This window comes from Dipodomys merriami, unplaced genomic scaffold, assembly GCF_024711535.1.
Source record: "Dipodomys merriami isolate MVZ:Mamm:240054 unplaced genomic scaffold, mDipMer1.0.p SCAF_5, whole genome shotgun sequence".
Classification (NCBI taxonomy): Eukaryota; Metazoa; Chordata; class Mammalia; order Rodentia; family Heteromyidae; genus Dipodomys; species Dipodomys merriami.
This window is the reverse complement of record NW_027206068.1, coordinates 60,653,163-60,678,490: the sequence shown is the minus strand read 5'-3', so window position 1 is coordinate 60,678,490 and position 25,328 is coordinate 60,653,163. Positions and strand designations below refer to the sequence as shown.

At 41.5% G+C, this 25,328-nt stretch overlaps 1 protein-coding gene across 13 annotated transcripts in view; it reads right to left on the bottom strand.

Moving 5' to 3' along the window:
- Nrf1 (nuclear respiratory factor 1) overlaps window positions 1-25,328 on the bottom strand; it is a 127,439-nt gene that overhangs the window by 30,783 nt on the left and 71,328 nt on the right. For 12 of the 13 annotated variants that reach the window (XM_069996753.1, XM_069996755.1, XM_069996756.1 and 9 more), the window contains 5 exons: window positions 24,400-24,558; window positions 23,234-23,431; window positions 21,996-22,097; window positions 19,286-19,443; window positions 5,832-5,956 (listed from right to left, as the gene is read on the bottom strand). In XM_069996753.1, coding sequence (XP_069852854.1) covers window positions 5,832-5,956; window positions 19,286-19,443; window positions 21,996-22,097; window positions 23,234-23,431; window positions 24,400-24,558 — 742 coding nt within the window. The remainder of the gene's footprint in view (window positions 1-5,831; window positions 5,957-19,285; window positions 19,444-21,995; window positions 22,098-23,233; window positions 23,432-24,399; window positions 24,559-25,328) is intronic. The other variant, XM_069996754.1, reaches the window with a different exon arrangement.

The window sequence follows — 25,328 nt, the reverse complement described above, 5'->3', positions numbered from 1 at the left end:
CTCAGCACTGGAAAGGCAAAAGCAGGAGGATCGAGAGTTTGAGGTCAACCTGTGCTACAGATTCAGAGCCTATTCTCAAAACAAAACAAAAACCCAGAAAGCCAAAAGAGAAATATATAGACTCCCAATAACAACAACAAAAAATAGGCAAGAAAAATATAAATGTAGATAAAACATGAAAGAAGTGAAAACATTTTTCGCTAACATAAAAGATGCAAATTAAATATCTACTCTAAAATAAGCAAAAATACTGCAGTTGTGCTTGTGGTGAGGCAGGAGGCAGGCTCCCAACAGCACTGAGAGAGCTGGAAGCAAGCAGAGGAGACCACATAACCAAAGGTGGGGCAAGCCTTTGTACAAAGATCAGCAGAGATTTTTTGTTTTTGTTTTTGTTTTTTGGGTCCGGTCCTGGGGCCTGCACTCTGGGCCTGGGCGCTGTCCCTCAGCTCTTCAGCTCAAGGCTAGCGCTCTACCACTTGAGTCACAGCACCACTTCCAGCTTTTTTCTTTTTGCTTATGTGGTGCTGAGGAATCAAATCCAGGGACTCAGGCATGCAAGGCAAAAGCTCTACCACTGAGCTACCTTCCCAGCCCCTAGCAGAGATTTTTTTATTGTAAAAATTCTTAGTAATCTAAATTATCAACAATAGATTGACCAATTATGGACAATATGATAATTTATAACCAAGCACTTTTTTTCTTTTACCAAGCATTTAAAATAATCTTTAAAAAAAGACTTAATGACACGAAAATGGTTGTGACCATTGAAAACCAATTACAAAACAGTACTGATGAAACAACTGTATTTAGGTTGAAAACATTTTTTATGAATAGGGGAAAAAAAGCCAGATTAAAATATAACTTAAACATCAACATTGTGTTGGTAGAGTTATGGATGATTTTTGCCATCAAGACAAAAAGCCCATTTTTTTGGGGGGGGGGTCTAGTCGTGAGGCCTGAACTCAGGGCCTGGGTGCTGTCCCTCAGCTCTTCAGCTCAAGGCTAGCGCTCTACCGCTTGAGCCACAGTGCCACTTCCGGCTTTTTTTTCTTTTTTGCTTATGTGGTGCTGAGGAATCGAACCCAGGGCCTCATGCATGCAAGGCAAGTGCTCTACGACTGAGCCACCTTCCCAGCCCAAGCCCATGATTTTTATAATCAGGACATAGAAGCCCAGAACAATTGCAGTCTTTGTCCCTTCTTCGTTCTTATAGAATCATCAGAAAGAGCACCAGCTAGTTTAGAAAATGTTGAGGTTTTCTCAGGAGCTCTGCAAGAGGTTTGATTACTTATGAACTTCAGTTACTATACTGCTCTGCCCTCTCTTGTTTTTAAGAAGCAAACAAAGCTGTATGAATTTGCAATAAGATCTCAAACATAAGAGCAGAGGCTGAGGTAGCCAAGTGCCAATATAACTCTTATCTTTCATTATTTTTGTGGCAGAATAGAAAGCAAGATAAAAGGCAGATTAACCCTCTCTCTTCTAAAAGTGCCTATGTTTGCTGGTCCTAGAAGCTAAGAGTCCTGGGAGCACAGGGTACCTGGGACCCACAGAGACAGACTGGTAGAGTACAGGGAAATGAATGGGCTAAATAAAGTGCCTTTTTTTTTGGTGCTGAAACTGGGGTATGAACTCAGGGCCTCGTGCACGGCATTTTCCTGGTTAACTGGAGATAGATGGAGTTTTTTGTAGGCTTTTCTGCTTGGGCTGGCTTCCAACTTCAATCCTCCAAGTCTCAGCCTCTTGCGTAGATTACAGGCTTGAGCCACTGGTGCCCAGCTCATGACTTCGTATATTAAGGTATCTTAGGAACTTATTGGTTGTCTTTCCCAGCCACTGGCAATTCTATCTCCTTCTCAATGAAAAGGTACCTATGAAAATTTAAAATTTGCTTCAATTTATTTATTTATTTATTTATTTAGATTTTTTTTTTTTTAATGGTCAGTTGTAGGGCCTGAACTCTGGGCCTGGGCACTGTCCCTCAGCTCTTCAGCTCAAGGCTAGCACTCTACCACTTGAGCCACAGCACCACTTCTGGCTTTTTCTGCTTATGTGGTGCTGAGGAATCGAACCCAGGGCCTCATGCATGCAAGGCAGGCACTCTACCGCTGAGCCATCTTCCCAGCCCCCTTGCTTCAATTTAAAGATTAGACTAGAAACAAAAACAAAAACAAATCAGACCAGATTGAACCATGTGACTCAATTTTAACAGACCAAAGACTCATTTTCCTCTATTGAAAAAATAGAGAACATAAAATGAAATATAGTAATTTTAGTGCTTGAACAGTTCCCTTAGTGTTGGGATGGGGTTAATGATCAGAAAGAAGGAATATCTGAAGGCTCAGGACTTCCTTGGTGACTCTGAATTTAAACCTTTGCCACATAGATCATTATCTTTTACTTTCTTTTTTTGTTTTTTGTTTGTGGGGCTTGAACTCTGGGCCTGTGTGCTGTCCCTCAGCTCAAGGCTAATAGTGTTCAACCACTTAAGCCACAGTACCACTTCTGGTTTTCTGGTGATTAACTGGAGATAAGAGTCTTAGGGACTTTCTTGCTTGGGATGGCTTTGAACTTTGATACTCAGATCTCAGTCTCCTGAGTAGCTAGCATTACAGGCCTGAACCACTGGCACCCAGCTATTATCTTTAATACTATCCTACAAGATTTTACCTTATACCCAACTTGCTATCATATTCCATCAAACTCAACACATACTTTTCTTCTATCCCTACTAGCTATGTCCCATAAACTGTTTGAGGCCCGAATAACATTAAAAATGCGCCTAGAAAAGTCAATCTGCTAGCTGGCTCTGGAATCTGTGATTCATTTTTCTCTCAGAGGGATAAAAGTTAGTTCTACATCTATAATTAGGATCAGGCTCCGCCATCTTTTGATTCTTCCTCATAATAAATTCATTCTGATTTAAAAAGGTAAGAAAAAAAAAAGGTAAATTTGTGCTTACTTCAGCAACACATAGAAAACAACTAAAAAAGAAAAAGTCAAGGAAGATGAGCACTGTTTTGTTTTTTTTTTTTGGGTCCGGTTGTGGGGCCTGAACTCTGGGCCTGGGCGCTGTCCCTCAGCTCTTCAACTCAAGGCGAGCGCTCTACCACTTGAGCCACAGCGCCACTTCCGGCTTTTTTTCTTTTTGCTTACGTGGTGCTGGGTAATCGAACCCAGGGCCTCAGGCATGCAAGGCAAGCGCTCTACTACTGAGCCACCTTCCCAGCCCATGAGCACTGTTTTTATGCAAGGATATCATGCAAATCTGTGAAGTGTTCCATTAAAAAAAAAAGTAAACTTGATTTATTGGCAGATACCATAAATGTGTCATTGCTGAAGTGACAAAGCTGAGCAATGTGTCAGAATCTGAAAGAATGAGAAAAGATCCCTTACAATCTATCCAGAAACCATATAGGCTGGATAAATGTGGAAAAATGTAATTCTAGTCCAAAAGTAAGTCTTATAGGACTTGGATGAAAGGTCAAAGCACAGAAGAACTATCAGAATTATTTTGGATTATTTCCATTATCACTCATTCTTTGGATTCCTACGGCAGATAAAATGATTGGACTCTGTGTAAAATTTGCTGGGATAGGCAAAAACTATTTTGATTTGTATTTGATTTGATACAGACAAGCTACAATGAGAAAGGGCTAAGTCCAGCTTGAGTTCAGCAAGCATCAGCAGACACAAACAGGATGGCTTGCTTTGGAAAAACTGTATTTTGTTGTTGTTTGTTTTATTTTTGAGAAAGCATCTTGCTATGCTGTCTAGATGGATCATCAGCTTGAGTAATTCTCAGCCTCCTTAGTAACTGACACTGTACACACATGCTACTATGCTTAGCTGGAACCATGGCTTTCAGAATACAGATCTGAATTTTCTCTTATCACAAATGCAGGCAACAACATGAAGATTACTTGCAGAGGGACTGCCATCAGTAATCAATAGTAGTGGGTGTGGTCCATCTTTACTCTATGACAAAATAGGTCAAGAATATCCTTAGATTTGCCTGGAAATTTATCCATTGGAACAGGTAAGGTTGGGGAGGAACTTGGATTATAAAATTGTCAGTTCTCTCCCAACAGGTCAAGTCTATTAGAATCAGTAACAAAGTCTTCTACTGAATGCCCCAAGAGCAACTGCACTTGAATAGAATGCAACAAGGCTAGATTGCCTACCTTTTATTCACACTTGATTAGGACTCAGATGAGGAAGAGAAAAGATGAGCAAATAGGGGTAAGATTCTTTCCTTAGGGGTAAGCAAATAGAGGTAAAACTTTCCTTAATTCCATCTATGGTCCAGTTTAACCTAACACACATGGCTGTAAGATGTCTTTTATCCAGCAGCATTCCTGTTAAATCAGCCCTATCTCCATTTAAGTTAGTTCACGAAAGCACCAGTCATCCAGAAAAAGCAGACTGTAGTTGCAGTTCTGGATTTTAAGGGTGGGTGGGAGTAGGAGTTCCTTCAGGAAAGAGGTTCTCTGAAGCCATAATGGTTCTGTATTTCCTACATTATTCTTCCCTCCTCCCATGTTCAAAGGTGGACACAGAAAGATACAATTCCAACTAGCAGAGTATTTGGTTCTTAGGGAATGACTATTAAAAAAGGTACTACTTCTTTCCAATACTTAATGTCATTAAGGAGATTTCTTTCTAAATGAAAGTATGCTATTTACCTATCTGCCTCTTTCCAAGACTTTTAAAAAACAATTTTTCCCAAACCTGCTTCATTATACATATAGACATTTCAAACCTAAATAGCACAATCATCCAGAGTCTCACAGATCAGGGCTGGTTCTCCTCTTTGACCTAGACTTTTGAGGCACTTCCCCAAGCAGCCCAAATCTTGGCCACTGACTCCTAGAGCCTGCTGAAGTAAATTTAAAGAGCTGGGATGGAACTGTAAGTTTTGCTACCACATGTCTATGAACTTTATCTCTTTTGTTTCTTTGGGATATTCACCAGTATCCAGGAAGCCAAAGAGCTGGGGAAGAAGGGCAGGTTTGTAGCATGTTACTGGCTAAATTCAGATGTCTTTGGTAAGGTCACACATGACAGGAAGCAGGGACAGACTAGAAAAGCACCTTCATCACAGCCTACTGCCCAAACTGGGGCAAGGCAAAATGGTGGCACCCTTCTGGAGGGAGCCAGCTTATTTCACCCCTCCCCATCCCCAGAGGAATCTCTGCTGCCGTCAACAACAACCATCTACAGAAGTAAAATATGCCTCATAGAAAATTCTCAAGTGCCTCTCAAAAAGTTTTGTCATAGCAAGTAGCTGTTTTTTTTGGTGTGTGTGTGTGTGTGTGTGTGTGTGTGTGTGTGTGTGTGTGTGTGTGTGTGTGCGTGCGTGTGCGTGTGCATGTGTGTGTGTGTGTGTGTGTGTGTTACCAGTCCTAGGGCTTGAACTCAGGGCCTAGGCACTGTCCCTGAGCTCAAGGCTAGCACTCTACCACTGGAGCCACAGCACTATTTCTGGCTTTTTCTGCTTATATGGTACTGAGGAATTGAACCCAGGCTTTCACGGATGCTAGGCAAGCACTCTACCACTAAGCCACATTCCCAGCCCAAACAGCTGTTTTTAAAATAAGTAGTCCAATTAGATAGCCATTATTACGGAATTCTTCTGTCAAGAAACCTCACGTCTCCTACCACTGAAAGGAACCAGAAGCTCCTAAAATTTTCCTAGGTATCAGATGACTATCAAGGAAGAGAAACCCAAACCAAGCTCAACTCTTTCTGCAGGGTTTGCTGCCAGCCATGTCAGGAAGGTTTAAGTGGAAACAGGGAATAAATTCAATAAAATATTTATGATCTCTTACCATTAGCATCTTGGACTCCAGTAAGTGCTCCAACGGCTGCTGCGGTTTCCCCAGACAGGACTATCTGTCCCCCGCCTTGTAAGGTGGCTTCAGCCAGGGTGGCGACAGCATGGGCAGCAGCTTCGCTGTGCATACAGGGACAGGAGAGAGGAGGATATGCAAGATGAATAAAGGTATGACACCTGCCACAAGACAAACCATCCATCCTTGGCTCACTCTACCATGGGCTTCATAGTTATGAGACACACAGCAAATAACTGATACCAGTGCTAATGGACAAAGCCAGGGATAAGTTTAAAATGATAATACAGATAGAGGGACTCCTAACTTTACATATTTGTTTTTGTTTTTGTTTTTTCTTGTTTGGTTGGTTTTGGGGCTTGAACTCTGGGCCTGGGCACTGTCTCTGAGCTCTTTAGCTCAAGGCAAGCACTCTACCACTAGAGTCACAGCACCACTTCTGGAGATAAGAGTCTCACGGACTTCCTGTCTGGGCTGGTTTTGAACTGCGATCCTCAGATCTCAGTCTCCTGAGTAGCTAGGATTACAGGAGTGAGCCACCAGTGCCCTGCTACCTTACATATTTATAAAGCTAGTAAGAAAATTTCTGTTAGGTAATCAATGCTTGAGAACAGAAAACATCCAGTATCAGTCTATCCTTATCTATCAATTGAGTACTTGCAAATCACAGTAGAAGCTCTGATCCATATTACAATGCAAATACCATTTTCAGTTGTCAATCACAAGGTTTTCTTTTAATCATTTTTCTTTATGGTAACACAAGGCAGATCATTTGAGATCCTCCCTTTAGGATGAGTATGGGTAATTTGAAGAATAAGCAACCTGTTATCAGTACTAGATAATAATTTAGAGTATAGTCATGCTTTTTAAATACAAAGTAATGTTTGACTAAGTAGAAAGTCCAACCCCTCCTTTTGCTTTGGTATATATGCAGACATCGCTGAAAATAAAAAACTTAACATTTAAAAATTATCTTTGGGCTGGGAAGGTGGCTCAGTGGTAGAGCGCTTGCCTTGCATGCATGAGGACCTGGGTTCCATTCCTCAGCATCACATAAGCAAAAAGAAAAAAGCCGGAAGTGGCGCTGTGGCTCAAGTGGTAGAGTGCTAGCCTTGAGCTGAAGAGCTGAGGGAAAGCGCCCAGGCCCAGAGTTCAGGCCCCACAACCAGACCCCCCCCAAAAAAAAAATACCTCTAGAAAAAGATTATCTTTGTAATCCCAAACATCTTGCCTCTAGAAATAGATACAAATATCTACAAATATTCTACACTATGTAGACTATAAAAACATTAACCATCTGCAGAACTTTAGCTTTTGTTCCTTGCTGTTATTTTTTTTTTTTTTTTGGTCAGTTGTGGGGCTTGAACTCTGGGCCTGGGCGCTGTCCCTCAGCTCTTCAGCTCAAGGCGAGCGCTCTACCACTTGAGCTACAGAGCCACTTCCGGTTTTCTGGTGGTTTATTGGAGATAGGAGTCTCACAGTCTCTCCTGCCCGGGCTGGCTTTGAACCGTGATCCTCAGATCTCAGCCTCCTGAGTAGCTAGGATTACAGGTGTGAGCCACCAGCGCCCGGCTTACAATTTTTTTTTTTTTACCATGGGGCTTGAACCCCTTGCCTGAGTGCTGCCCTGAGCTATTTTGCTGAAGGCTGCTCTACTTTTGGCTTTTTTGGTGATTATTTGGTGATAAGAACTCACAGACTTTTTTGCCTGGGCTGGTTTTGAACCATGATGCTCAGATCTCAGTCTTCTAAGTAGCTAAGCTTAAAGGCATGAGCCACCAGTGCCTGGCCGTTATATTTTTCTGGCCCTTTTATATTTTTACTATGTGCATAAAGATCCATTTTCCGTCTGGGAAAGTGACTCAAGGGTAGAGTGCTTGCCTTGCATGCATGAGGCCCTGGGTTCAGTTCCTCAGCACCACATAAACAGAAAAAGCCAGAAGTGGTGCTATGGTTCAAGTGGTAGAGCGCTAGCCTTGACCTGAAGAACTCAGGGACAGAGCCCAGGCCCAGAGTTCAAGCCCCACGACTGAAAAAAAAATCTATTTTTCTTGCTTCTACAATGATATACACTATATTTTATGTACCAGTACATGTACACACACACACACACACACACACACACACACACACACACACACACACACACACACACACACACACACACACACACACACACACACACACACACACACACACACACACACACACACACACCAGTACCACTGAGTTTAGCAGAAGTGGGCAAAATCCTGTGTTTAATTCCCAAATAAACCAGTTGATTCAGCTTTGCTGCCTCTAAGGCAGTCATCTGCAAATCAGAGGCTCTAAGTGAGGATGGGTGAGGAGGCAGGGATTGGCTGAGGTAAACATGTCATGACTAGACAAAGTAATGTACACCAAACTGAATAAAGTCCCTTTCATCTAAGAAAGGCAGCAGACCTGTAAAGCAACAGATCAGTAATTGCCTGGGAAGACTTCTTTGTCACTGTGAGTGGCCTAAGAAGCAGTAAATGAAAATGAATAGACAGAAAATCCTCATTAAGTTAAAAAAAAAATTCTCCCCTTCATATTAACGTTCGTAGTTTTTTAAAAAAATCTCTTTAAAGGGTTTTATTTTTCCTGATAATAAAAGCAACACATGCAGGAAACTTGGGAAATTAAAAGTCTCATAAAGATGACATCTGTTAAGCACTAACCAATCAGAATCATATAAGATATATAGCTTTGTTGTAATTGTGCTAAGGACTGAACTGGGTGACAGGACTTGTGCACACCAGAAAGGAACTCCATTACTACCCTTAGCCTTCATGGTTTTTAAAATCATTTTTTTTTTTTTAAATCAGTCATGGGGCTTGAACTCTGGACCTGGGCTCTGTACCTGAGCTCTTCAGCTCAAGGTGAGCGCTTTATCACTTGAGGCTCAGTGCCACTTCCAGTTTTCTGGTGGTTAATTAAAGAGTCTTATGGACTTTCTCTGCTGGGGCTGGCTTTGAACCTCAACCCTCAGATCTCAGCCTCCTGAGTAGCTTGGATTACAGGCGTGAACCACCAGTGCCCTGCTGTTGTTTTTTGAGATAGGATCTTACTACATGGCCCAGGCTAGTTTCAAATTATTCATGATTCTCCTGCCTCCTGAGTTCTGGGATTATAGGCATGAACCACCACACTCAGCTTATTAAATACTTTGTGTGTGTGTGTGTGTGTGTGTGTGTGTGTCAGTCTTTGGGGCTTGAATTCAGGGTTCTGGGCTTTGCCCATTAGTTTCTTTTGCTCAAGGCCAGTGTTCTACCACTTGAACCACATAGCTCCACTTCTGAATTTTTTGGATTTTTTTTTTTTTTTTTTTGCCAGTCATGGGGCTTGAACTCTGGACCTGGACACTGTCCTAGGCTCTTCAGCTCAAGGCAAGCTCTACCACTTGAGCCACAGCACCACTTCTGGTTTTTTGAGTGGTTTACTGGAGATAAGAGTCTTACAGGTTTGCCTGCCTGGGCTGGCTTTGAACCGTGATCCTAAGATCTCAACCTCCTGAGTAGCTAGGATTACAGGTGTGAGCCACTGGTGCCCAAAAGTATCTATTAAACATAACTTCCTAGTTCCTTCTATCTACCTCTTTCCTTAGCACCCTTCTATCTTCTGTCTTCATGAATTTTATTATTCTATCTCACCTAAGTGGAATCATGTTTTTATTATTGACATTCACTTAGTCAATTATCAAGATTCATTCATATTGTAGCCTGTCAGAATTTTCTTCCCTTTTAAGGCTTAATGTTTTTCTTTTTCTTTTTTTTTTTTGCTGGTTGAGGACCTTGAACTCTGGGCCTGGGCACTGTTCTGAGCTCTTCAGCTCAAGGCTAGTACTCTACCACTTGAGCCATAGCACCCACTTCCAGCTTTTTCTGTGTATGTGGTACTGAGGAATCGAACCCAGGGCCTCATGCATGCAAGGCAAGCACTCTACCACTGAGCCACCTTCCCAGCCCCCTAGGCTCAATGTTTTATGTTATGTATATACCACGTTTTGCTTATTCAGCCATATATTCTGTTGATGGTCACTTGTATAGCATCCACATTTCAGTTATTGTGCTATTTCAGTTAATACTGCTATGAACATGTACACACAATATTTCTATGAAATTTTGCTTTTAATTCTTTGGAGTATTTAGCCAGCATAGAACTGCTATATTATATAGTAATTTTATGTTGTTTTTGTTGGTTTCAGGGCTTAAATTTAAGAGCCTCATGCTCTTATTCAACTTTTTCACTTATGACTGGAGCTCTACCACTTGAACCATACTTTTAATTTTTTTTTTTTTTTGCTGGTAACTTTGGAGATGGAGTCTCATGGATTAAAATCAGCCTGAGCAGATTTCAAACTGCCATAATCAGACCTCAGGCTCCCTAATAACTAGAATTATAGGAGTGCCACTGGCCCAGCAACAGTGTGTATTTTATCATATGTTTATTTGGCTGGCAGTATCTCTGTTTGGAGAAGGGTTAGTTTTTGTCCTTTGTCTATTTTCCAGTTGTTAAACTTCAGGAACTCTCTACATTTGGATATCAATTTCTTATCAGATACTTAGTTTGCAAGCATGCATGCATGTGTGTGCACATAAGCATTCATGTGCACCTGTAACTGGGCTTGAATTTAGGGCCTGGATACTATGTTTCAGCTTTCATTCAAAGCTGGTGCTCTATTCACTTGAGCTACTTGCAGCTTTTTGGTGATTTGGAGATTCAAGATAAGAGTCTCATGGACTTTCCTTCTGGAGCTGGCTTTGAAACAATCCTTAGACCTCAATCTCCTAAATCATTAGAATTACTGGCATGAGTACCAGCATCTGGCTTTAATCTGCAAATATTTTCTCTCATTTTGTTTTACTCTGTTGATGTAACCTACCCTATGCAACTGGGGATCAAACCTATGGCCTTGGATAGTCTCAGCAAGCACTTTATCTATAAGCTATACAACTACACATCCCCAGCCACACACATAGTTTCTATAGCCTGCTTTTTTCACTTAACATTGTTATTTTGTCATGAAAATATTCTTGATATCTACTCAAAATGAAACAAATTATTTTACTTTTCCCTTTTGTAAAATTTGGTTAGTTATAGCAACAGCTTCTAGCTGGTAAAGAGAAACAAAGTAATTCATTGTCCCAGAGCTCAAAGTTAGCACTCCATCACTTGAGTCACAGCTCTATTTCCAGGTTTTTGGTGGTTAATTGGAGATAAGAGTCTCATGGAGTTTCCTGCCTGGGTTGAACTATGATCCTCAGATCTTAGCCTCTTGAGTAGCTAGGTTTACAGGTTGCGAGCCACCAGTGACCAGCTTTATGACTCAGTTTAAAGTCATGACTATATATTTTAAGCCTCTTTGCTTTCTTCATAAAAAAATTGTGACACAATTAAAGTAGAGAAAAAAGCATAATCATAGATTGTACAGGCATCATGGATACAAGCTAAGATCATTCTCTCTGCTGATGCAGTTATGGTGCTATAACACCTAACACTAACAGAGCATTAGTCCATACCCTCTGAATTACAAAGTCAGAGTCCAAAGGCACACTTAATCTGAAATTACTACTAAGGCTGCTCCTCACCATAGGCTTAACTATGAAATGCCTCATATGTTCTTACTAGAGACAACCTAATGAATCACTAGTGCCTAGGTCCGATTGTAAATATTTTTCTAAGAGACTGGTACCAGCAAATAATATTACAGACCCAACTTTATAGAATCTAGCAATTATGGATTATTTTAATGTCCTTTTTTTTTGTGCCGGTCCTGGGACTTGAACTCAGGCCTGGTGCAGTCTCTGAACTTCTTTACTTAAGGCTAGTGCTCTATGACTTGAGCCACAGCTCCATTTCTGGCTTTTTTTGGTAGTTAGCTAGCTTTGAACTATGATCCTCAGATTTCAGCCTCCTGAGTAGCTAAGATTATAGGCATGAGCCACTAATACCCGGCTTTTGTATCTTTTTTTTACCTTAGTGGTTCTGGGATTTGAACTTAGGGCCTAGGCTGTCACTTGGGTCATGCCTCTAACCCTTTTTGCTTTTAGTTTTTTTGGGGGGTTCGGTCATGGGGCCTGAACTCTGGGCCTGGGCGCTGTCCCTCAGCTCTTCAGCTCAAGGCTAGCGCTCTACCCCTTGAGCCACAGCGCCACTTCCGGCTTTTTTCTTTTTGCTTATGTGGTGCTGAGGAATCAAACCCAGGGCCTCATGCATGCAAGGCAAGCACTCTACCACTGAGCCAACTTCCCAGCCCCAGCTTTTAGGTTTTTTTAAGATAGGGTCTTCATTTTTGCTCAGGGTTGGTATGAACCTATGGATTATAGGCCCATGTCACTATAGCCATCTTATTCATTAAGATAAGGTTCATGGTAGCTTCTTCCCAAGGCTGGTCTTGAACCTCAATCCTTCTGATCTCTGCTTCCCAAACAGCTGGGATTACAGGTGTTCAGTTATCATGGATTTTTTTTTTTTTGGTCAGTCGTGGGACTTGAACTCTGGGCCTGGGCACTGTTCCTCAGCTCTTCAGCTCAAGGCGAGCGGCTCTACCACTTGAGCTAGAGCGCCACTTCTGGTTTTCTAGTGGTTTATTGGAGATAGGAGTCTCACGGTCTTTCCTGTCTGGGCTTGGCTTTGAACTGCGATCCTCAGATCTCAGCCTCCTGAGTAGCTAGGATTACAGGCATGAGCCACTGGCGTCTGGCTTATCATGGATTTTTTTTTTTTTGGAGTGTGGGGGGGGGGGGGTCCGGTTGTGGGCCTGAACTCTGGGCCTGGGCGCTGTCCCTCAGCTCTTCAGCGCAAGGCTAGCGCTCTACCACTTGAGCCACAGCACCACTTCTGGCTTTTTTCATTTTGCTTATGTGGTGCTGAGGCATCGAACCCAGGGCCTCATGCATGCAAGGCAAGCGCTATACCACTGAGCCACCTTCCCAGCCCATGGATTTTTAATGAAATATCTATACTCTTACCTGAGACTTTATAAGAAAAATGATTTAGTATATACCCTTAACACATGCTGTGAGTTTCCTGGGCAATGGAGAAGAAGGTAGCTCCTTGGATCCTAACATGGTATAACTGTCCACAATCCTGTCCATTGTAGTCTATGTGAGGCTATAAATATTTTAATTCCTTTCCAAGAAAGGCAGAAGAAAAGCTAGGCACCAACAACAACCTAAAACAGTCTGGGATGTTGCGTCTAGCGGGGGTTACAGATTGACAAGCTAATTATTCCACGCTATCAGGAGCAGAGTAATAACTGGATGGGTGGGTTGTTACAGAGGACATAAAAACTATGAGGACTCTGTGTAGTCAGTGGACCTATGATTTTTAAAATGATTCTAACCATTTGCACTAAATTTCATGGAAACAACCAAATGAAACTTAGAAAAAGTTAAAGTTTTACTTAAAATGATTAAAATGTTCCTGAGCCATCATTACAACTTTTAGAGAAATGCCATTTCCAAATCAGATCGACAAATAAAAGGTTCTCATTAACTTTTCTTTTTTTTTTTGTTGGTTGTAGGGCTTGAACTCTGGGCCTGGGCGCTGTCCCTCAGCTCTTCAGCTCAAGGTGAGTGCTCTACCACTTGAGCCACAGCACCACTTCTGGCTTTTTCTGCTTATATGGTGCTGAGGAATCAAACCCAGGGCCTCATGCATGCAAGGCAAGCACTCTACCACTGAGCCACCTTCCTAGCCTACTCATTAACTTTTAATCATTAAGTTTTCAACAGTTGCATAGATTTTGCCCAATGTTTCCAGAAAGGATTTCTGATCTGTATTATATCTCATTTTATTGGGCTAATATCAGTACATATGTTAAAGTCATATTTTAATGTTTCTAATTTTGTCAATAATATTTTATCTTAAAAATAAATGTTTAATGAAATATGACATGGTCCCATAAATATGTATAGTATTCATTTGTCTGTTAACAATAAAAAGAATAAGAGAAAAATATTTATTTATTTGTCAGTACTGGAATTGAACTCGGCCAGAGTGCTCTGCCTTTACCTTTGCACTCAAGACTGATGCTCTACCATTTTTGAGTCACAGCTACGTTTCTGGTTTTTTGGTGGTTAACTATAGATAAGAGTCTCAATGAACTTTTCCACTCAGATTTCAGATTTTAGACCCTCAGATTCCAGCCTAAGTAGCTGGGATTACAGGCATGAGCCACCAGTGTCCAGCAGTGTGAAATTTTATTTAAAAATATGGTTCAGTCCCTTTAAAGCAAGGTCTCTGTAGCTAAAGAAGGGGAAATTCCAGGTTCCTTGAGGAGTGGAGGTGATCAAAGCATCTGTTTTCACAGTGCTGCCACAGCCCCATGCACAGTAGAGACAAGAAATACTCTGTGTCAATATCTCCGTGCACCGCAAGCTCTGACTAGGATGAATGTAGGCTTAGTCTACCTATTGGTATCATGTATCTATGTATGCAAGGCATGCTGGGCGTATTTGAGAGCTGTCTTTGAAGGAAGATCCGTTTAAGAGCAATTATAAGTCTAGAACAGCCTACCAAAATAATGCAATTTCAACTCTTCACTGTATCAGCAAGTAAATGATGAAATCTCCCCCCCGCCCCCCACCCTCCTCGTTGTGGGGCTTGAACTCTGGGCCTGGGCGCTGTCCCTCAGCTCTTCAGCTCAAGTCTAGTACTCTACCACTTGAGCCACAGTGCCACTTCTGGGTTTCTGAGTGGTTTACTGGAGATAAGAGTCTCACAGACAGCCCAGCCAGGTGCTGGTGGCTCATGCCTGTAATCCTAGCTACTCAGGAGGCTGAGATCTGAGGATCGCGGTTCAAAGCCAGCCCGGGCAGGAAAGACCGTGAGACTCCTATCTCCAATAAACCACCAGAAAACCGGAAGTGGCGCTGTAGCTCAAGTGGTAGAGCGCTAGCCTTGAGCTGAAGAGCTGAGGGACAGCGCCCAGGCCCAGAGTTCAAGCCCCACGACCGACAAAAAAAAAAAAAAAAAGAGTCTCACGGGCTTTCTTGCCAGGGCTCAGGTCTCAGCTTCCTGAGTAGCTAGGATTACAGGCATGAGCCATTGGCTCCTGAAATGGAATCATTTTCTTTTCTCTTTGATTGTCAGGGCTGAATAGGTATTTGGTTTTGTTTGTTTGTTTGCCCTGAAGCTATGATTTTCTGTTCTTAATTTGTTCACCTTTATTCCCTTTCTACCTCCTTCCTAAAAGTGCTGATTTATTCTTTATTTTGGAAATAGTTGGATTGGCAGGAGAAACTGGGGGAAAGCGAATAAGGGGTAACATTGTCCAAAAAAAGAAATATACTCATCATTTGACACGAAATAGTAACCCCTCTGTAAAGTACCTTAATAACAACAAAAAATTATATTAAAAAATAGGTGCATTGGATTTTTATGCAGGTAGGATGGGTTAAAACTGTGGAGCTCCAGGTCTGTGTTCTGACTTGCTGCACAAAATTCTTTTAACAGCATGGTTGAAAAACAGGTGTGTCCTGCATCCATCCTGATCCCCTTCCCCTCTAATAGCTGGAGGAGGCCTGTGCCTGCTTAGTTCCCCACCTGCCATTCCCCACAGCTGGCCTCTCTTTTCTCCCCTGTGCCCACATCTGCTGTTTACAGTGCAGCAGCAGTGCAGGTAGTTATTAGAGAACCATGTTTGTTCCATCTGCACCTGAAATAGAGATAGGCTGAAGGGGCAGATTATGAAATCTCTTTGTTAACACAAGAACAAAGGCCAGATTTCTCTATTTTTCAATGATGACTTCCAAAAACAAACTGTGGAAAGGCTGCCAGGACAGGGGATAGAGAATTCCATTGCATCTCCTCTACAGAGATGCAATCACCAAGGGGTTGCTTAAATCTACCCCTCCTGATGAAGACATTAGACTGTAGCAAGCTATAACTATAGCTGTAAGAAGCTATAACACATCACCTTCTCTAGGCTCACTGGGGCATTGGTCTGTCTGATTGCAAACAGATTTCAACATCTCTTTACTCCTCCTTCATGCCACAGTGAACCACATTCTCCTTCCTTTGGAGTAAACACTGTAGCCACCTCAGCTGCATTCAAGTTTGTTAACAAGCTCTCAGGGGACACCATTACCTTGCTGCCTTTAGAAACAAGCCCTGGTCCTCATAGCAAGGGGAGCTAGAATGTGTCTCAGAGTTTCCACGATATACAGGTTCCCAGGATACTCACACTTCACTGGAATATCCAAAATGTCTACTGTAGGAGGGCTCACATTTTGCTGGCCTTTACTGATGGCTTGTTAGGCCTAAAGTCACAGTGAAGGATTACTAGACTGAAAGGATGAGGCTTTCCATACGATTGTGGCTTCATATGGGTATGCTCTCTTAAAGGAAGGTGTGGGACTGAGCCACTGTATAAGGAAATTTTTGAAGAGTTTCAATCTCAGGTTACTCAAAGACTCACTTGAGGGGACAAATGCAGTGTGTATGTGTGTGTGTGTGTGTGTGTACGCATGTATACACACACACAAGTGTATTTTTCAATCCTCTCTCTCTCTCTCTCTTTCTGTTATGGGGCCTGAACTCTGGGCCTGGGCACTGTCCCTCAGCTCTTCACCTCAAGGCTAGCGCTCTACCACTTGGGCCACAGTGCCACTTCCGGCTTTTTTCTGCTTATGTGGTGCTGAGGAATCAAACCCAGGGCTTCATGCATGCAAGGCAAGCATTCTACCACTGAGCCACCTTCCCAGCACCAGTCTTCTATTTCTTATCAAACAACAAGTGCTGTCTATTTCCTCCTCAAATTAGCCACTATCTCCGTTTTTATTTAGTTTCCAAGCTTTTAAGAAGGTATACATAGACTGCCTCTTCCTGATTTTATCATCACTTCTCACTATTGTTGGTTCTATAGACAAATCTTGAAGTATAATTTTTTTTATATGAGAGACTGAATGTAGGATCTCCCACATTGTAGACAGGTCCTCTGCCATATAGCTGCAACCTTAACTCCTTCAAATATGATGTAAGTGGCAATAGCTACAATTCCTTAAGTAGTGAGAATGAACTGGTAACCCTGAGAAGGGTTTTATTTTTGGTCAGTTGTGGGGCTTGAACTCAGGGCCTGGGTTCTGTTCCTGAGCATTTTTTGCTCAAGGCTAGTACTCTACCATTTTAAGCCACAACTCCATTTCTGGTTTTCTGGAGGCTGATTGGAGATAAGAGTCTTACAGACTTTCTTGCCTAGGCTGGCTTTGAACCGCCATCCTGAGATCTCAGCCTTTTGAGTGGCTAGGATTACAGGCATGAGCCACCGGTATCTGGTTTGAGAAGGGTTTTACAAAGACCACTTCACTGAGTGTGCACGATGAGTAATATTTTTCTAATGAGGAAGAAAACCAATAGTAAGTGCTGGTGCTGGATTCAAACCAGAATCTGTAACCCTAGAAACCCCTTCTCAACTAGCGCTCAGTAGAGTCTCATATGAGATACTATTTGCACAGACAACCACCAAGCTTCTCCATCTATGCCCCATTGATCTAAATTTCAGCTGGCTTTTATACTTTGGGGGAGGTGATGCCTTCCTTTGAATTTTAAAATGTTCATAGTCTGTATTAAACAATTCCATAGTAATGTCTGTGGGACCAGCGTTCTAAGGTAACCATTGCTGAGAAAAACCATGAACAACTGGGATGCAGAGTATTCAGCATTTTACTTCAGATGCTTGGTCCATTTTCCCATAATGCGATCTAACTTCTGCTGAAGACATGCTACCTTTCAACAAGTCTCAAATGTTCGCCTTAGCATTTCAATTAAGCACATTGCACATCCTTTTTAGCTGGGAGGATTCCCATAACTTTTACTTTACTTACTTTTTTGGGCACTATCTGCTTTTTCAGAAGCATTATTACATAAGAATTAAGGGCAGGAGAACAAATAGTGGATCACATAATGATTAAGCTACAACTGCTGCTAACATGAGAACTTTTCTGTAACAATTAATTGCATAATTTAGGTTTGAGAATTACAAAGTTTTGAGTCTGAAATTTCTTTTGATGATTATGGCACTTGATCATAACCATGTGCGATAAATTCACTAAGGTACGAGTTTATTGTACATTCTAATCTCATTTGCTAGGTATTTTACTGACCCCAGTCTCTCTAATAAGAGCATGGTTTCTTTGGGAACTGAAACTATGTGCTGAAATGCTCTCTCTCTCTCCCTCCCTTTCTTCTCTCCCTCTCTCTCCCTTCCTCCTTCCCTCTCTCTCTCTCTCCCTCCCTCTCTCTCTCTCTCTCTCTCTCTCTCTCTCTCTCTCTCTGTCGGTTGTAGGGCTTGAACTCTAGGCCTGGATGCTGTCCCTCAGCTCTTCAGCTCAAGGCTAGCGCTCTACCCTTGAGCCATAGCACCACTTCCAGTTTTCTGGTGGTTTTATTGGAGACAAGAGTCTCATGGACTTTCTTGCCCAGCCCAGGCTGGCTTTGTACCTGATCCTCAGATCTCAGCCTCCTGAGTAGCTAGGATTACAGGCATGAGCCACCGGCACCCAGCTGGAATGCTCTTCTCTATTTACAACTTTACCAAGTTCACTCACTATGGGAGACTAATAGCTGCTGCATCCAATAGTAATCTTTATTACACATCCAACACTGACCCAAGGATCTCACCTATAGTAACTTAGTTCTCATAATGCCCCACAAGGCAGTTATAGTTATTCCCCTGCATACATAAGAGGAAAGCCTGGGCACTGACAGTTTTTTTTTTTTTTTTGTCGGTCGTGGGGCTTGAACTCTGGGCCTTGGTGCTGTCCCTCAGCTCTTCAGCTCAAGGCGAGCACTCTACCACTTGAGCTACAGCGCCACTTCCGGTTTTTCTGGTGGTTTATTGGAGATAGGAGTCTCACGGTCTTTCCTGCCCGGGCTGGCTTTGAACCGCGATCCTCAGATCTCAGCCTCCTGAGTAGCTAGGATTACAGGCGTGAGCCACCAGCGCCCAGCTGGGCACTGACAGTTTAAAATAGCAAGGTCAACCAATTAGCAAATGACAGAGCTGTTTCAAACACAGGTAGTCTGGCTTCAAAGCCCACACTCTTAACAGTTAATTAACATGCCTGGGTCTGTTGAAAATAAAATTGTGTCATGAACAAAGAGGAATGATACAAAGATGATGTTTCCTAACTGTAAGCCACAGAAAGAACCAAGCAGGAAACTGACAATTGAGTTTTGCAAACAATTTCTTACTGGACTATCCCATTCCAGAGCACCCTTCAAACATACAATCCTGGGTTTGATTCCTATAACTACAGAAACAAATTTAAAAACAGTTAAAAAAAATAAAACCAACCTACAATATCCTACAGGCTGACGGCATTAGTTCCAACTGTTGACTAAGGAAAAGCATTTCTGTCTAGGGACAGATCTGTAGTGCTCACTGATTTCCCCACCCTTGCCTCCACCTGTTGAGTGCCATGGTGACAGTAGCTCCCTGTTGCATCTCCTGAGAAGCTGCCACTGCGGCCTCTGCCAATGATGCTACAGCCTGGGTGGCCTCTGATGCTTGCGTTGTCTGGATAGTCATCTCACCTCCTTGTAATGTGGCCCAATTTTGTTCTACCTGAGACAGAAAGGACAAGCCAGTTAAAATAAAAACATAAACAGGTTTTGATTTTTTTTTTTTTTTTTGGTCAGTCATGAGGCTTGAACTCAGGGACTGGGTACTGTCCCTGAGCTTCTTTTGCTCAAGGTTAGTACTCTATCACTTGAGCCATAGCTCTACTTCTGGTCTTTTCTGTTTATGTGGTTTTGAGGAACTGGACTCATGCATGCAAGGCAAACACTCTACCACTAAGCCACATTCCCAGCCCCTGGTTTTGATTTTTAGAAGTATTTTAATAACAAACTTTTAAGTCAATGTGACTTACAATGCAGCAATATAGTTTTCAATATGGTATTCTTTGTATAAAAAGTGGGGGTATTAGGATGTGTGTGTGTGTGTGTGTGTGTGTGTGTGTGTGTGTGTGTGTGTGTGTGTGTGTGTGTGTGTGTGTGTGTGTGTGTGTGCGCACATATATATATGTATATATATATATATGAATTTATTTTCATTTGCATAAGGAAATTCAGGAAGGACACATAAAAGAAACCATTGAAAATACTTTTTGGACCAAATGAGGTGGTACACACTTGTAATTTTAGCATGCAGAAGGCTTAAACAGAAGGGTCGAGGCCAGGGCTAGCTGAGGCTACATAGCAAGACTCTATTCCAAAAAACCACACCAAACAAAAACAAAAACAAAAACATAAAACACTTCGGAAGACAGCAAGCAAGACTTTCCACTGTATACTATACTTCTATTCACTCACCCTCCCTCCCTCCCTTCTTCCTTTCCTCCCTCCTTTCCTTCCTTCCTTCCTTTCAGATGGGGTCTTGCTATGTGGCCTCAAATTTTCAACTTTGAGCCTCCCAAGTGTTGCCACCTTATCTGGCTGTGGTGCACTTTAAGGAAGTTAAATGATAGGGATGAAATTAATGGGGATAAGAGTAAATAGCAGAGAAGAAACAGGAGAAATAGAGGAAGTCTGTTTTTTGTTTTTGTTTTTTTTTGTGCCGGTCCTGGGGTTTGAAGTCAGGTCCTAAGTACTGTCCCTAAGCTTCTTTTGCTCAAGGCTAGTGCTCTACCACTTTAGCCACAGCTATATTTTGTGGCTTTTCTGGTAGTTTATTGGAGATAAGGGTCTCACAGTCTGTCTTTGAACGGTGATCCTTAGATCTCAGCTAGGATTACACATGTGAGCCACCAGTACTTGACTGAGGGAGAGATTTTTAAATCAGAAGTATGGCAGGTGATAAATCCACTTTTGCATTATCGCCTCTAAATTTCTCTCCTGGAATCTGTGCTTTGGGTGTGTTTGTTTGAACTCCTGTTGCTCTCTTTTCCTATCTGTTAGAAGTCAGTGTATTTGGATGTCATCATGTACCAAAGAAAGTGTCAAGCCCCAAGAAGTGAAGCTATTCAGATGTTATCCCAGATGTTAGAGAGACCCACTATACCTAGGGGCCCTTCAAACCTTGGTGCCAAATACCTCTAGCTAGACTGAGTCACTGTGACCATCCCCCATTTTCACACCACAATGCATGGAGTGTACTGCTATCTTAGGTAGGAACCTTAACTCCCATGCCCCATCCTTTGCTCCTGTTGAGCCCAGGTGCTATTCCTTTAGCTGTCCTTAGGTTTTTTTGCTCAAGGCTATCACTCTAACACTTGAGCCACAGATTCACTTCTGGCCCTTTCCAGGTAAACTGGAGATAAGAATCTCAGGGACTTTCCTGCCCATACTGGCTTCAAAGTGCAATCCTCAGATCTCAGCCTCCTGAGTAGCTAAGCTTACAGGTACGAGCTGTTACATTTTCTTACTTGCTTTTGAGCCTATCCATACTTCAGCTAAATTGATATTCATTAAAATCCATTAAAATGTGTCATATAATTTTCAAAACCATTATATGTGTTGATGGTTCTATTTTATATTCATGTCTTTAATGTCTGTATATAGTGGTAGTGTTTTTTTGGTTCTTCCAGTGTTATTAGATACTACTTTCCTCTGATTATTCTGACACCTAACGCAGTAAACATAACCAGTCCTAGCATACAGCAAAATTAATTCTCAGGCCATTTGTAGTTTTAAATCTCCCATCAAAATAAAGTTGCATATTTTTAATATAGTTTACTCCATTTTTGAAATTCTTTCCTTATTCAGTTCTAAATGTCTATAAATTTGTACTTACTCTTAGCTAACTTTTAAACTGCTTAAGAGAATTTTTGTTTCTTTTAACTACTCAGATTGTTGCACGCACACCAGACCCCAAAAAGGTCTTCCTCATAAAAGTATTAAGGGATAACTACACCTTATTGAAAAATGCTATACTGGAAATGTAAAATTCTAAGTTCCTAACTGCTGAGTTTGGGTTGTAGTACTCTATCAATTCTAATTGTTATGATTAACATATGCAGCCTAAGATACTTTCTTAAACTGTTATAGTATGATAGCGAAAGGGCCCCAGTAACATAATGTTAAAGATGTGGAGGCTACTTCATCTTCTGGATCCTTACATCCACCTCATCTGTCCACTCAGATACTTAAGTAGTTGCAGACAGAATCTTTTCTTACCTCTCCATCAGCCACAGCAGAATAATTCACTTGGGCAACAGTGACTGTGGTTGGCAGTTCTGAAGCATCAGCCAATGTGGCTACTGTTGCCCCTGTACCAACCTACCAAAAACACAAGAAGTGGTAAGTTAGCAGTAGACAGGCCCTCTGTCTCCTCTTGACTTACAAGCAAGAGCTCATCACAAGTTCAGTATGAGGATTCATTTGTGATGTGAAATGCATTGTAAAACTTATCAGAGCTGGGCACCAGAAGCTCACACCTGTAATACTAGCTACTCAGGAGGCTGAGATCTGAAGATTGAGTTTTGAAGCCAGCCCAGGCAGAAAAGTCATCCTGAGATTCTTATCTCCAATAAACTACTTAAAAAAGCCAGAAGTTGTGCTGTGGCTCAAGTGGTAGAGAGCTAGCCTTGAGCACAAACAGGCTCAAGGACAGCACCCAGGTCTGGCAAACAAATAAAATAACAATCAAAAAACTTATCAGAGTTAGCATGAATTTTATCTTATTCTAGAATGTTATTTTAACCATATAAAACAATATTAGAAGAGCTATTGTGTTTTATTATGTGTCCAGTGTCAACCAATTTCCAACTCTTTGTTTATTTTTTTATTTTAGTGTAAAGATGATATACAGAGGTTACAGCTATGTAAGTCAGGTAATGAGCTGAGAGTCTGAGGCCACATACTGAGACTTCATCTTGAAGGGAGGGAGGGAGGAAGGGTGAGCAGAAGCATACAGTAGAAAATCTTGCTTGCTGTCTTCCAAAGAAATGTATTCGTTATCCAACTCTTATCCTAACTTGAACTTCAGAAGTTCCCTTTATATCAATAAACTGTGTTTTACCTCAGAAGAGGTAATTTAGAAGGAATAGTTCCTGGCCACTAATAATGAAAAATGAAGCAATTTTCAGGTGCTTTATTTGGAAATGTCCAGGAAGGCATATATAGCTCTGAATTAAGAAAAAAAAAAGTAACTGAATACTGTTCAAAGGCCAGGGATGTGGTTGAGTAGCAGAACACTTGCCTAGATGTAGGAAGCGCTACGGTTTGATCATTAAACAAACAAACAAACCATTGAGCCATAAAATAAAAAATAAAATATAGTTCAAAAGTAAACTTGAGTGGGAGAACCAGGGGAGCTTATGAAGTTCAGACAAGAATTGGCACAATAATGCCTATTCTAGTTTGAAATGAGATGCTCACTCACCCATCTCCCTGTAACTGTCAAGCTTACTCACCTGGATAAGCGAGACAGTGCCGTCCGGGTTGCTGAAGGTCTGCACCACAGTTTGTGACGGTACAAGATGGGCTATACTGTGCGTCGTGGTGGCCTGTGTTTGTGTTTGCTGATCTTCAAAAGCATACAAAAGATCCTCCCGCCCATGTTGTCTGTAACAGTTTTTAACTATGGTCCGTAGTGCCTGGGTCCATGAAACCTGTGACCAAAAGATCAGAAGAGCATGTTAAGCTACAAGAAACATTGATATTTAGTCTCACTATGGAATAGTCAGCTGTTTATTGATCAGACCTCATACAGAGTAATGCCCGTAGGATTATTTCCCACACACTGATTCTGAAACAAAGGTTTTCCCCTGGTTTCCTTTCTGATCTAAACTGGGTTCAGCATTTAGGTTTTGGACGCTATTCTATTCTGAAGAACTCAGATCACTCTTAAACTTCTCGAAAAAAATTATTATTTATTGTAACCCCTTTGTACAACTACATAATAATAATAATGATGATGATGACGACGATGATTACTATGGCTAGCAACATTATATTAAGATTTATCACTAAACTTCCAAGTGGAATAAAAAAAATCAAACATGTAGAAAAAGGGACATTATCTAGTTTAATCCTGCTTCTCCAAGTTTTGTTACCAGCAGATGCACTTGGTAGATTTCATCTCTCTCTAATTCCATATGTATATTTTTCAATACTTTTTTTTTCATTCATTCTTTTTTTTTTTTTTTTCGGTTGTGGGGCCTGAACTCTGGGCACTGCCCCTCAGCTCTTCAGCTCAAGACTAGCACTCTACCACTTGAGCCACAGCGCCACTTCCAGCCTTTTCTGCTTATGTGGTGCTGAGGAATAGAACCCAGGGCCTCATGTATGTAAAGCAAGCACTCTACCACTGAGCCACCTTCCCAGTCCCCAAAATGACTTCTAAGTCTTCAATTGATTAATATTTTCATTTCAAGTTTCTCTAGTTTCTCCAAGCATCTCAAAAACTTAATGGTGTTTAAAAGGCAATTATAAAGAATAAGTGCAAAAGCAAGACTTATTTGGAGGAATGCAATTGATTACATATTTTTAAACATTTAAGCACCAAGAAAAGATGAAAACTGAAGTAATGATACATAATAAAAAAGCAATGGGCAACTCAGGCCAAGAAAATCCTCACCCTCTGCTTCTGCTCTTCTGTGCGGACATCACTCCGGACATTCGCCCATGGAATGTCTTCGGGCCACCAAATGGGCTTGCAGCTTTCTTTTCCCCAGCCTGGTTTTCCCCGACCTGTGGAGTACTTGAGCATCTCTGGGATAAATGCCCGAAGCTGGGCCTGGAAGAGAAGAATGGTAATCAGTATTCATGAAAGATACCTAAAAATGTGTATGTCTTCTCCCAAACACTAAGATTATAAGACAGAGAGCTTTCCTAAAGGGTCCTAGAAAATCCCAAATGTGATTGCTGTGAACCATTATTTTCTACAGGGTAACAAAGCTGGCCTGGGTACTTGAAAAGTAAACACGTAAGAGCATCTAAAGCTGCATTTTTGTGAACTTTTTCCTTTATAAAATACATGAAAATACACTTTCCTCTTACAAAGGCAGGAAAATGACTCTAAAACTCTTCTAGAAAGTTCCTAGAAAGCCATTCTGCTGTTGGTGAGCCTCATATATACACTACAGTAAAATTTGTATTAATTATTTTAGAGACAGTCTTGATATATAACCTAGACTGGCATGGAACTTGCTATGTAGTCCAGGAACTTGAGATCCTCCTGTTTCAGCCTCCTGGGATTACAGGTGTGTACCACCATGCCATGTGATTCTAAATACAGTACATGCAGATTTATTTTACAAGTCAAAATCATTAACAAGCAGGTTTTAAATCAGAGTCCATTGTCATACTTCTTTATTTCCTGGCATGGTAACCACAGTCTGCATATGCTGAGGAAAAAAGTTTACTTTATGAATAGTCTTCATCATTTATGATTTAAGGCAAATAAAGCAGCTCACCAAGTTATAATCTTTGAACACTTTCTAGACCTCCTGCTCTCCTTTTAACCTGGTTGTCTACAACACAGTCAAGGATCTACAACACTACTGA